The sequence below is a fragment of the Zalophus californianus genome, chromosome 15, assembly GCF_009762305.2.
Source record: "Zalophus californianus isolate mZalCal1 chromosome 15, mZalCal1.pri.v2, whole genome shotgun sequence".
In the NCBI taxonomy this organism is placed as follows: Eukaryota; Metazoa; Chordata; class Mammalia; order Carnivora; family Otariidae; genus Zalophus; species Zalophus californianus.
Window position 1 is genome coordinate 27,699,417 of NC_045609.1, and position 14,171 is coordinate 27,713,587.

The 14,171-nt window shown below is 35.5% G+C and overlaps 1 protein-coding gene across 3 annotated transcripts in view; it reads right to left on the reverse strand.

The window, feature by feature from the left end:
- CTNNA3 (catenin alpha 3) overlaps window positions 1-14,171 on the reverse strand; it is a 1,953,765-nt gene that overhangs the window by 334,988 nt on the left and 1,604,606 nt on the right. For all 3 annotated transcript variants that reach the window (XM_027595012.1, XM_027595021.1, XM_027595027.1), the window contains one exon: window positions 13,678-13,829. In XM_027595012.1, coding sequence (XP_027450813.1) covers window positions 13,678-13,829 — 152 coding nt within the window. The remainder of the gene's footprint in view (window positions 1-13,677; window positions 13,830-14,171) is intronic.

Below are 14,171 nucleotides of genomic sequence, written 5' to 3' on the forward strand. Positions count from 1 at the left end.
GAATATTTTACTAATGAGAACGCCCCAAAACTTGTTATTAAACAAATGATTACCTACAACATTTTAGCAATATTTCCACTGGTTTATTTTCCTACTTAAAAGCAGTAAGCTGCTCAAGCCAACTTATGGTAACAAAGTTAATCAGTAAAAAATTATTAGTAGTAATGACGGTGACAATGATAAGAGTATTCTAAGTCAAGCACATTACATTTTCCAAAGATGGCCTCAATATTATTTCCCATCCCGTATGTTTCTTTTGACCTTTACACTTCTTTCACTGAAAGGTAAATTTCATGTCACCTCCTCTTGAATTGGGGAGGATTTTGACTTGGTTGTAAACAAGAAATTATGACAAAAATGACAGTGCATGATTTTGGAGATTAAGTTAGAAACGGAAATACTGTATGTGTTTTGTTAGCTGCAATACTTATCCTTGGATTCCTGAAGTGCCATGCAAAAAAACAAAACAAAACAAAACAACAACAACTATCTGAAGGCTGTCGTGCTATGAGAAAGCCAAACAACATGAAAGTTAAATGTAGTTTTCCTTAGTCTTTGAGTACTGTGTTCAGATATCAGATATATGAGTGAACAAGCCTATGCCCTTTCTGAATTTTTGACCCATAGAATCTTTGAACATAATATAGTGGTTGTTGTTTTATGCCACTAATTTTAGGATAATTTGTTGCACAGCAGTAATAACTGGAACAAAGAGTGTGACAAGGATGGGGCACTGGGTGGCTCAGTCAGTTAAGCATCTGCTTTCAGCTCAGGTCATGATCCCAGGGTCCTGGGATCGAGCCCCACATTGGGCTCCCTGCTCAGAGGGGCGTCTGCTTCTCCCTCTCCCTCTGCTGCTCCCCCTGCTTGTGCTCACTCTCTCTCTGTCAGATAAATAAATAAAATCTTAAAAAAAAAAAGAATGTAACAAGGAATGGTTAGTGTTTACTAATCTCATTTATTCTGTTTAGACATAACGGAAGAAGACATTTACCTGCTCTTTGTAGTTTACTTGGGTCCCATTTGACTGAGTATTGGCCAATGGGATGTAGAGAGAAGTATGTCACATTGAGGTCTGGTCATCAAACTTCCTGTTCAATCATCCACTGTCTCTTCCCTTTCTCCAGTGACAGTGGAGGCCATCTTATAAAGACGGCAGTGTCAAAAGATTGGAGAATCCTGAATCACTGGTAGAAACTTAACCAGGAAAATTGGCTAACATCAAAACAATGTATAAATGATAAATAAACTATAACAAAAAATCCCAGTAGATTATAGATTATTTCATTGATAGTTTATTTTCCTTATTTTACAAATGTAAATCCAAAGTTGAGAAAGGATCTGATTTAGTCAGGGTCACAAAGATATTCCAGAGAAGGGGAATTTCCTTGAAGATGGAGCTCTGTGAGGCAAACCTAAAATAAGTTTGTCTTCCCAGTTAAATTTGCAAAATCCATTGGAAGAGACAAGCTTGTATAAATGTATTGTTGATATAAAATTTGTTAAACAGGTGGTCTAAATTTATCCCTAGACCACTAATTTTGGTTATAATAGAAGATATGCAAAAATCCCTGGATTTATTTTCGTATTTTTTTTAGTTAATAGACCACTATGGACTCGTTACAATGTATTTTATAGCCATTTTGAAAGGTTGGAAATAATTTTTGTTATAGAATCTTCTTATATTTTATGACTTTAAATTTCTGATTTCTTTTCCAAACAGTGCAATATAAGACAATATGAAACATACTTTAAATTACTAAATTTGTGGATAACTTTGTGACTTTTCAGAACCTCCAACACCAAGGGTCTGATAATGGAGGATGATGTGCATAAAATACACTTCAGCAAGCTCCACAAACTCCATCCTCAATGATCTTTCTTCTACAACTCAACAGCTAATGCATATAATCAAGAAGTCTCATGGGGCTATTAGACAATTGTCATCATCTTTAAAAAGGAATCTTGTCACCTGAACAAGGTAACATGAAGGACTTTTATTTTTTATTTTCTTTTTAAAGACTAAAAAGCCCTTCTTTTATAGAGCCTACATTCTTGTATGAGGAGACAGACAATAGATAAATAAACAAATATGTCATTTGTCATGATAAACACTATGTAAACACAAACTTGGCTGAAGTGAAAGATGCTATCTCTATATATGGATCTATATAAGATCTGTACAGGATGATATAAAAGTAATGATGCAACAGACCTGAGCAAGTCTGCTGTGCAAATTTTTGGAGAAAGCATATGGTTAAAAAGGACAGTAAATGGAAAGATGCCAGAAGTGTAGGCATGTCTGGCAAAGACAAGGAACAGACAGAAGGGCTATATGTCTGAATCTGAGGGAGTGGAGAGGAGCATTATAGAGTAGATATTCTTCAACCAACTGCCCAAAAAGTAATTTGGGGGATTTATGTGTTTATAACGGGCCCATCAACAAAGGGAAGTCAATGAAGTAGAAGGGCTCCTATTGGGTAAAAACACTGGGCTATTTCCTTCTCCTGAGATAAAGGGAAATGTTCTGAACCAGGTGCCCTAAGACCCCAGATTTCAACCTGTTACTTCCCCTTATCAGCATGTGATCATCAGTGCTTTACTTCATTTATGGACCTTTTGCTATCAGTCTCCAGAATATTTCTCTCTTTGAAACTATATCGCTTACTGAAAATATACTGATTATATACTGGATACTGGAAATATAAAATTCTCAATATCTTTCTTTCTATTAGGTATGCCAAGGTATATTTTCTAAATGTATGCACACTGTAAGAGTTTTTAGGATAAAAACAAAATATAAAATAAAAACACTAATTATTAGATTTAATACCTAATATAAATTTACTCACTTAATTACTAATTCAAATTTATTTATAATTAATAAAAATCATTTAGTAATAAGCATATCAAAAATAAACAACAGAAAAATTCCTTATGATTTGACAACTAAACATCTTCCCCACGTTATTCTTCTATTCACAGGGCTAGCCATTTCCCGGGAAGGTGTTTTCAAAAACGGATGCTTGACTCCTTACGTTCAGCTATCTTGAGTCAAAGGCTCCAAGCAGCACTTGCATAGAGTTCTCTGAGTGTAGGATTAGTCTGCCTCAGAGTCCTTCTCAACCATGGGGTCTTTTGCTAGTCTTGTGGCTTTGACCCTTTGGCGAAAGAAGACTTCCCAGAATGACTTCAAGCTGAATATCTTTCTCTCAGCATGAGCAACAGAGATTGCTGGCTAGAGCTGCTTTGTAGCTTAACCAGCATGTTTCTCAATGAACACTCTTTCTCACTCCAGCCACTTCTGTTCCCTTACTCAAAAGTCTCCTCAGATGGTATTATACATGAAGGCCATTAAGCATGCTGAGCTCATAAAAGTTCATCTCTTGCTGACCAGTGCTAGCAGGGAGTTCTGTTTTTCCTTACCTTAAACTCTGTTTTAAAGGAAACAGAAAGAGCCTCACTACAGAATTCTTCCCACTAATGTTTGATTTAAATTTGCATATAAAGCTAAATTTAGTTTGCTACAGACCTTTTATTAAGTTATTTTAGAAGGCCCCCTGGCAGCTGGCTTCTTTACAAACTAGTTCTATTATAAAGTGGTCATGTCCCTTCCAAAAAGGACAGAGTGTTTTAACTGGGATTCCCTGGTAAGACTCCTGTGACAGTGAAGAGTGGATGACTAAGATGAATTCAGGAAATCTGCTTAACACTGAAAAAATGAAAAGGTGTCATCTCTGTACATTAAATAAATTTGAAATGGTGCCTGAATAGATTCTCCACAGTCAAAAAAGGATTCACAGAGCATGAAGAGAGAAAGTTAACATTTGAAAGCAGTTAGGCCTATGGAGACAAAGTATTCCCTGGGGTTAGAAAAATGGGCTTGATAAGGAAATGTGATCATTAGTGCCTCAACACTGTGAGTATCACCCAGTGGATGAAGATGATGCACCACAGGGCCTCGAGCAATATAATCAGGGCCTAGAAACTAGATGAACATGACATTTTATCACCCAAACTGGACACTTCGAGAGTAGAGGGGGGTATAATCTAAATGCGCCCTAAGGAAAATAAGGCTTATATTCACCCTAAATCCCTGTATGTTAAATTCACTTAGCAAGTACTTATTTTATGAAATTTCATTTGTAATCCAATAACCTTTGGACAAATTGTTACTATAACATAAAGAAAAGAAAACGTAGGGGTGCCTGGGTGGCTCAGTCAGTTAAGCATCTGACTCTTGGTTTCAGCCAGGTCATGATCTCATGGGTCATGAGATGGAGTTCCAAGTCAGGCTCTGTTCTCAGCAGGGAGTCTCTCCCTCTGCCCCTCCCCCAACTCAAGCGCATGCACGCCCTCTCTCTCTCTCTCTCTCTCTCTAATAAATAAATAAGTCTATAAAGAACTTATCAAACTCAACACCCAAAGAACAAATAATCCAATCAAGAAATAGGCAGAAGACATGAACAGACATTTTCCCAAAGAAGACATCCAAATGGCCAACAGACACATGAAAACGTGCTCAACATCGCCCGGCATCAGGGAAATCCAAATCAAAACCTCAATGAGATACCACCTCACACCAGTCAGAATGGCTAAAATTAACAAGTCAGGAAACGACAGATGTTGGCGGGGATGCGGAGAAAGGGAACCCTCCTACACTGTTGGTGGGACTGCAAGCTGGTGCAACCACTCTGGAAAACAGTATGGAGATTCCTCAAACAGTTGAAAATAGAGCTACCATACGATCCAGCAATTGCACTACTGGGTATTTACCCCAAAGATACAAATGTAGGGATCCGAAGGGGTACGTGCACCCCCATGTTTATAGCAGCAATGTCCACAATAGCCAAACTGTGGAAAGAGCTATGATGTCCATCGACAGATGAATGGATAAAGAAGAAGTGGTATATATACACAATGGAATATTATGCAGTCATCAAAAGGAATGAGATCTTGCCATTTGCAACGACGTGGATGGAACTGGAGGGTGTTATGCTGAGTGAAATAAGTCAATCAGAGAAAGACATGTATCATATGACCTCACTGATATGAGGAATTTTTAACCTCGGGAAACAAACTGAGGGTTGCTGGAGTGGTGGGGGGTGGGAGGGATGGGGTGGCTGGGTGACAGACATTGGGGAGGGTATGTGCTATGGTGAGCGCTGTGTATTGTGCAAGACTGTTGAATCACAGATCAGTACTTCTGAAACAAATAATGCAATATATGTTAAGAAAAAAAAAAAGAAGAAGAAGATAGCAGGAGGGGAAGAATGAAGGGGAGTAAGTCGGAGGGGGAGACGAACCATGAGAGACGATGGACTCTGAAAAACAAACTGAGGTTTCTAGAGGGGAGAGGGGTAGGGGGATGGGTTAGCCTGGTGATGGGTATTAAAGAGGGCACATTCTGCGTGGAGCACTGGGTGTTATGCACAAACAATGAATCATGGAACACTACATCAAAAACTAATGATGTAATGTATGGTGATTAACATAACAATAAAAAAATTTAAAAAAAGGAGTCGGACACCTAGCGAACTGAGCAACCCACGTGCCCCTCTCCTTTTTTAGAAGAATGTAAGTATCTAAATTGTTGCCAAATAAATGTTACGGAAAAAAAAAAAAAAACATGATATACTATCCGCTGGCTAACTGAACATAATAATAAAAAAAAAATTGTAAAAAAAAAAAGAAAGAAAGAAAACAAAGACCAAGCTAAAATTTAATTTTACCTGCTGAACAAATTATGTAAAATACCAAGAGGGATGTAAAAAATCCCTTACAGCCTTTGGAGAATCCTAGTAACTAAAGCAGTTTTTGCAAAGTTACAGGGCATGAATATAAAATTTGCCAAGAAAAAAGCACAGATAGTTTAACGTACAAAAGCAAATGTAAAAAACAATTAGAGCACCTAGAATGAAAACCACATGGGTAGAAAAGAGGGTGGAGAAAAACGCCAACGACCCTGCAATGCGAATAAGAAGGATTAGCAGAAGTTGCATTGGGTGGTCACATGACTCAAGGATCTTTGAAGGAAAGACAATTCTAATATGCAAATATTTTGGATGATTGCATTTACACAGAAAAACTAACAAAAGGTCAACTGGATCTTTGGAAAACCCAGTCAAGATTTTAGTAGAGAGCCAAAACAGATTATCTAAGACCAGGGTCAGTAAAATTTCTCTGTAATAAGCCAAGCAGTAACTGTTTTGGGCTTTGTGAGCCATACAGTTTCTATAGCCGTGACTCAACCTTGCCCTTAGAGTGTGAAGAGTTATCTATTGGTGTGGCTATATTCCTAAAATTAGAATTTCATATAACTCCCACATGTCAAAAAATATTGTTCTTCTCTCAAATTTTTTCAACTACTTAAAAATATTAAAATCATTCTTAGCCCATAGGCCACACAAAATAAGATGGTCAACCAAATGTGGCTCAAAGGCCATAAATTTGCCAGCCCGTGATCTGAGATAATATACAATAATTTATAAACATGAGAAATAAAAATCAACAAAAGAGGATTTATACCTTAGAAATGTTTGGCAAGTAGCCAGTTATAAAGTAGAAAGGCGTTCATTTTATTGTAATATTCCAAATGTCAGCATTTTCAGTAGTTTATGCAGGCCTTTTCAATTAGTCCTAATTAATACAGTTGGTAGGACTTTATCTAAATAAAATTACTTGATTTCTGAGGTGCTGACTACTAGGTAAAACATCCTTTATTTTTTAAAATCAACTTTATCCATGTACTTTACCTGCCATTTTAAGTGTATAGTTGGATAAGTTTTGACAAATGAGTATTCCCAAGTGACCACCTTGGATTATAGGTTTTCATAAGAGTCTAGTGGCAATTTGTTTAGGACAGCATTAAATTTGTAAATCAATCTGAGGATTCTTGATACCTTAATAATATTGAGTCTCCCAGTCCAAGAATATGATAAATCTCTTCAAATTTGTGTTTTCTTAATAATATTTCATAATTTCCAGAGTATAAAAATCTTGTATAGGTTTGTTAAATTTATCAATTTTTTTTATTTTTTGATGCTGTGATATATTGTACTTTTAAAATATACGTTTTCTAACTGTCAGTTGTGATATAATAGAAATATATAGAGAGAGTTTCATTGTATTTCTCTATTACATATTAATTATTTCATTAATTTTGTCCTTATCTTTTTTTTTCTTCCTTTTTCCTAAGTTCACTTATCAGTTCTACTAGGGTGGGGTTTTTTTGTTGTTGTAATTTTTTTTTTTTTTTTTTAGTATTTTCAGTGTGGTAGATCATATAATTTGCAAATATAGACAGTTTTACTTTTTCCTTATAACTGTATGCTTTTTATCTTGTTTTTTGATTTACTGAACTGGCTAGAACATCTACAACATTCATTGCACTGGAGTATGGACATTCTCACTTTGTTCCTAATCTTAGGGAACAATGTTTTGTCCTTCATTTTTAAGCACAGTGATGGCTAGGGATGCCTGGGTTGCTCAGTTGTTTAAGCATCTGCCTTCAGCTCGGGTCATGATCCAGGGTCCTGTTATTGAGACCCACAGGCTTAGCAGGGAGCCTGCTTCTCCCTCTCCCTCTGCAGCTGCCCCTGCTTGTGCTTTTGTTCTCTCTCTCCCTCTGGCAAATAAATAAACAAAATCTTAAAAAAAAAATGCAATGATGACTGAAAGTAGTAATTAAATAGTATGCTTCCATTTCCCTCTACAGTAAAGAAACTAATATCATGTAAAGTAACAAACCAAATGATAACACATAAAACTGATACTTGAACACATCTTGATTTTACACATTATTCTGTTTCATTTCTGAACTTAATAGAATTCTAGTTGTACAAGATAACATTCTATACTAGTTAGTGACTGACACCATCAGAATCTTTTCTTCCCGTAGTTTGATTGTGAGACTTCAGAGAAACGAACAGCAGCTTGTCCAGAAAACATAAAAGGAAAATAATTTTTGAGGTCACAGGAAAAGAAGTTATGAACAATAAAAGACATTCAAAGAAATCATGACATTGGAAGTAATCTAAATTAAGAAAATTGTAAATAATTCCGGTGAAAGACATTTATAAATTCCTACAGGTACAGTAGAATCAGAAAAAAAGGTTTTTGTGGACACCTGGGTGACTCAGTCAATAAGCCTTGACCTCTTGATTTCAGCACAAGTCATGATCTCAGGGTCAAGAGATTGAGACCCTCGCTGGGCTCCACACTGAGCATGAGGGCTGCTCAAGATTCTCTCTCTCCCCACACTTTTGCTCTTGCATGTTCTCTAAAAATTAATTAATGTTAAAAAAAGGGGAAAAATGTTTTTCTAGCTATATATGCTGAAATTGTGTTGTATTGAACTGTGTTTCAATTCTAGAAGTCACGTAAATGAATCATGTAGAAATGATTCATGCAAACTGGGCCATGTAAATGTTTTTTTAATTTTATTTTCCTTTGTTTCTTCAAAAATTAACTTCCATCAAGTAACATATCCAAACTATGCTCTTATTCCCTGAAACATAAAGTTAGACAACTAACAGAGAAAATCTGTTAGCGGTAGTCCTGAAAATCTTCACATTTGGTTTGGAAAATGAGCTTGGATAAGTCACATATGAAAATTCACACAAAAAAAATATGAAGCCCATATTCTGAATACCTTTAAAAGGCTGAATTTTTGCTGAATCTTTTCCTTTTTTTGAGGATATTTCACTGCTGGCCACCATGTTTCTCACAATTCACTTATGTTGCCCTTTTTAATATCTATTTCTGGTTAAGCACATTTCCCAAAATGATGAACCATCGAGTCCTTCATGCACATTTCAAGAAGTTAATAAAAACAACATATAGAATTATATGCTAGCTTATAGGCCTAAAGGCACAATTTGCATTAAATAATCTATAATTCAGATACTTGATAAACATAAAGTTTCCTTGTATATAAAATAAAATCTTGAGAAAAATATAACTCTTTGCTTAGAACTTCACCTTTTAAGGTACTTTTTGGGCTTTGGTTTCATGTTTACCTACAGTCACATTTCTTTAACTTCCATAGGTAACATTCTTCAAAATATAAGGAAATAATAAGCAGCTTCAGTAGTACTAGCACTATTCATAAAGGTAGTAGAAACAGTAGTTATCTTCTTATAAAAGACTACTATTTACTGAGTACTTCATTTCTATTAGGTCATTTGTCATCATAATAACTTTTTGAAGTAGGTTTAATACAAAGTTTATTTTACAAAGGAGGAAACTGAGGTTAGTGAGATTTGTGATTTGATTTAATCTTAACTACTATATGGACTCCTAATAATTGTAAAATTTATACATAAATATTAAACACCAAAGAAACAATATTTAATACTCCCTTCTCTTTGAGGTTGTTAAGATTGAGATTCTGTAATTTGTTTGTCCACAAACTGAATCCAGTGGAGAGAGTAATATTAAATGCCACAGCATTTTCTCTTAGAAATTTTAAAAATAATCTGAACAATTGCTAACATAATTATTCACCAAAATAAATATTAAAGGCAGATACAATCATATTTTTACAAAACTATTTGTAAAATTTCAGGCACTGATCTGAAGTTAGTATTTTATTGTTTCAAGGGCACTGAACACGCATGAAAATTCAGACACAGGACAGGATTCTGTAACATTCAAAAACACTCTCAAGAGCATAACCTAGCCCTCCTTGAACTTGCGTAATTGTAAACATATTGACTTAATCTTGACACTCTTCAGATACTTTGAAGAAAACATCGAATGTTTTGCAGTTCTAAGATTGGGATATTGGTCAGCATTAAATATGACCTTATAAAGAGAAGATTACACCAGATCAATTTTATTATATTCTATGAAAAAGGAATAATCCTCAAAGGAAAAAAAAATGACAGATTTTTATTAATTGCACCTGAGTTAGACTTCTATTTTCAACATATAATCCAATGAGCAGTTAAGTACACAGGTTTATGGATCATCCTCCAAAGAATTCTTGTAGAAGTTCTATGGAAGTTTCCCTAGAGGCTGCCTAAGGAACCAGGCATGAAGGCACAGAGATGATGGGCCCCTGGACTCTCCTTCATGGTTTCAAGTACGGGAGCTCTTTTTTTTTTTTATCTGTTTTATTTATTTATTTAGGCCTTAAAGTGTGTTTGAAGGAAGAATAGCTCCACCTCAAAATTCAGAAAACATTCTTACAAACCATACACTTACCAGTATGTTCTCAGTTGGGTGGAACATCAGCTTGTAAGGTCTCTTAACACTAAGGTCCTTAACTGGAGCTATCTGGCAGAGATTTCAGTCAGATGAAGGGCCAATATAATTCAATATTTTGTTTAGTAATCTAGATGAAGGAACTGAGATTATAACCTCATGTTTCTAATTGATGCTAATTTAGGTACAGTCACAACCAAATGGCTAACAAACACATGAAAACATGTTCAACATCACCAGCCATCAGGGAAATACAAATCAAAACCACAATGAAATAACACCTTACACCAGTTAGAATGGCCAAACTTAACAAGACAGGAAACAACAAGTATTGGCAAGGTTGTGGAGAAAGGGGAACCCTCTTACACTGTTGGTAGGAATGCAAGTTGGTACAGTCACTCTGGAAAACAGTACAGAGTTTCCTTGAGACAATAAAAATAGAGCTACCCTACAACCCAACTATTGCACTACTAGGTATTTACCCCAAAGATACAGATGTAGTAAAAAGAAAGGGCACATGCACCTCAATGTTCATAGCAGCGATGTCCACAATAGCCAAATTGTGGAAGGAACCAAGATGCCCTTCAACAGACAAATGGATAAAGATGTGGTTCATATATACAATGGAATATTACTCAGCCATCAGAAAGGATGAATAGCTACAATGTGCATCAACACGGATGGAACTGGAGGGGGTTATGCTAAGTGAAATAAGTTAAGCAGAGAAAGACAATTATCATATGGTTTCACTCATATGAGGAACATAAGGAATAGAGCGGAGGACCACAGGGGAAGGGAAGGAAAACTGAATGGGAAGAAATCAGAGAGGGAGACAAACCATGAGAGACCCTGGACTCCAGGAAACAAACTGAGAGTTACAGAAGGTAGGGGGTGGGGGAATGGCATAACCAGATGATGGGTATTAAGGAGGGCATGCGTTGGGATGAGCACTGGGTATTATAAGCAACTAATGAATCACTGAACACTACATCAAAAATTTGTGTTGTACTATACGCTGGCTAATTAAACATAATAAAAAATTTAAAAATGAAAAAAAGCAACCTGATAAATTATATGAAGAATCATTTAGAAATATAATAAAGTTTAATATGATAAGGATTTATGACCAAGAGCAAATATATCAAATCAAAATGGAGAAGAATATACAGGCAACAATAGTGTAAAAAAGAAAAAGAAAAAGAAATTGTCTATCCAACAATCTTGATATTTAAGAGGGGAAAACATAAGTTCATAGCAGTTGGCTGTATTATTGGCAACATAAGAACAAGTTTTCCACTTTATTTGACTTTGGACAGGCCCTACTTAGAGTATGCTTTTTGATAGTCTCATTTGAGAATTTTGTTGAAAAGTTAAATAGGACTAGTAAAGAACACAAAATAGTAAATTATTCCTATGAGGAAAAGTTAAAAGAAATTGAAGTATGTACCTTGAAAAAGAGATGACTATAGGGAAAAATTACTGCCCTCTAAGGCTATTAAGTAATTACAATAAATTGTTCTCTTGCCCTACAGAGGACTGCTGGATATGAGAGATAGATAGAAATAATGGCAAGATAATGTGATTTGCTATAAGTAAGCTATTTTGATAATAAGGAAACTTTTTAAAACTAAAACACACAAATGGGAGATATTACAAGACTTTAAATCCATAGATAGATTTTTCAGAAAAAAAAATGCATTTCCTACCCTGGTTCACCTATGCTATTTCACTGGTTTAATCTTTGTATATATCCACCCAGGGATACTGGAAATGCAGGTGTTTTACTCTGGAAAGTCTACTTCCTGAAATTCATGTGTCTTCACTCGATGTTTCTCTCCTGATTCTACCTATCTTCTCAGTTTTGGATTATTAGCAGTCTGCTAGTCCACTAGTGCACATGGGTAAGGTTTAAAATCCTTTTTAGAAGAAGAAAATATTTGAAAAGGTACTTTGCAGCTCAGACATAGTACTGGTACAGTGCCACAGCACTCAATCACATATGAACAAATATTTCGTGGATGCTTGCAAATATATATGTGGAAGTTTCTCTCTTTTACATATTATTGGCTTGCTTTCAGGTTTTCCCATGCTCTGAAGTGCTAGATCCTATATCTTGACACCTTTAGCCTTTCTCTTAGAATTTCTTTCATAAGCATCCATTGCCCTGCCAGTGTCTTCAATTTTTGTTGGCTTTTTTCCTTACAAGATCCCCAAATGACTCCATTTTTATATACTGCTCTGTGTAACCTAACTATGACATTCAAGCCCGTCAGATACTATCGGTGCTCACTCCATATATCCTCAGAACTTCTAGTTCCATCTTTAGAGATTCACTAACAGTTAAATGTAGAGGCTTTCAAATTAAACACTCTTCATACTTAACAAATTACACTCACCATTCCTACTGAATCTTCTTATTGCAAGCACCTGCCACTCTGCCTGAGGGTTGCCTTTTTGGCCACAAGAGCTTGAATGACCCAAGCAGGAGGCTTTAATAACACTCTGAAGAGGGGTAAGCTTTAATCAAGGATGAATAGGTAGATATATTGGGTTTTGTTCACCTCAGGTAAGGTAATTCTGAGGTGTATTCCATAGTATCGCCCAGATTTTCCAGCAGGATTGAGCCCTGGTTGCCAGTAGTCATGCACAATTCCATCTTGCTGGCTTACTTCCCCTCCCTGCCTCACTTTTTCTGTCTTACTTTCTCTTAAATAGACTAATAGTAGCAGATCTGCCTTCAGTTGAACCCATTCCAAGATAAAATATCCCCATATCTTTACATGGGCATTTTCCAGAAAGCCTCCAGTTTTTCAAATAAAATTTGAATAAACACCCCGCATTAATATTTGAGTGAAAACAAATAATCCTGGTCTCTGTGCATGCAGTAGACCCACAATAAATGGCTCATTTTCACCCTTATGAAGATGGCATATATTTCCCCCAAACAGACAATTCCCAGACTGGGACAGTTCAAGTGTTTGTTGTTCATGTCAGCTCCATATGGGATTTCTTACAGAACAGTCTGAGTCTCTAATCCACTATGAGAAGGTTTGACCATAGAAACACCCTGTTTTAGACACATTTTTCCTACCAATTTCAATACAGTGATGAGAAAGATCCTTTCCTTTCCATTCAAGAAAAGAGAGCAAATTACTTTATGTATTTTCCTTTGGCTCCTGATCATGCTATGTGACACTTCAGTGAATTCTGCACACAAGGAATCCTATCATTTCTGCACACATAGCAGTTAAATGTGCTCATTTGCATAAGTTATAACCAAATACATAAGTGAAGGTGTTGTTTGTGACAGTAGATTTGACTTCAGGAATATGTATGAATTTCTAAAATTCTAGTGGATTTCAGCATTGACATTATGAAATAGAAATAAAATATTTCTTGCAATCATTCCAAGCATTCCAGATGGTGAGAAGCATTGCAATAATTCAATGGAAAGCAAAGCAAACTTACCCGAATCATCATGACTGAACATCTGATATCATGAATTGTGTCATAGATCTTCTTTGAGATGTCCACAAATTGATCATCATCAAATACATCCAAAGAGTTTTTACTTAAGGCTTCTAAGGCAACATTCACTTGTGTTACAAACTCAGGAATTGCTGTTAAAATTAATAAGAAAGAAAAGACTGTACTGTTTGTATTTTCTGATTTCTGGAGTTTCATAAAAATATAGACATATTTTTAAATAAATATTTGGTTAATAGAATTTTAATTATTTTTTCATGTAAAGAAACAAAACATTTTGGCAGGCAATTTTATATCTCTGAAAAGTAAAGGGAATAAAAGACAATAAAATACTTTTTTATAGAAATGTTTTAAAAGATTATCTTTCTCCTTCATGTCATTTTTATTTCCACCCAAGGCTGGAACCATGTAATCATTTCTCATCCTATTTAATATAAGCCACAAGAATTACCAAAAAGAATTGGTGCATTAACAAC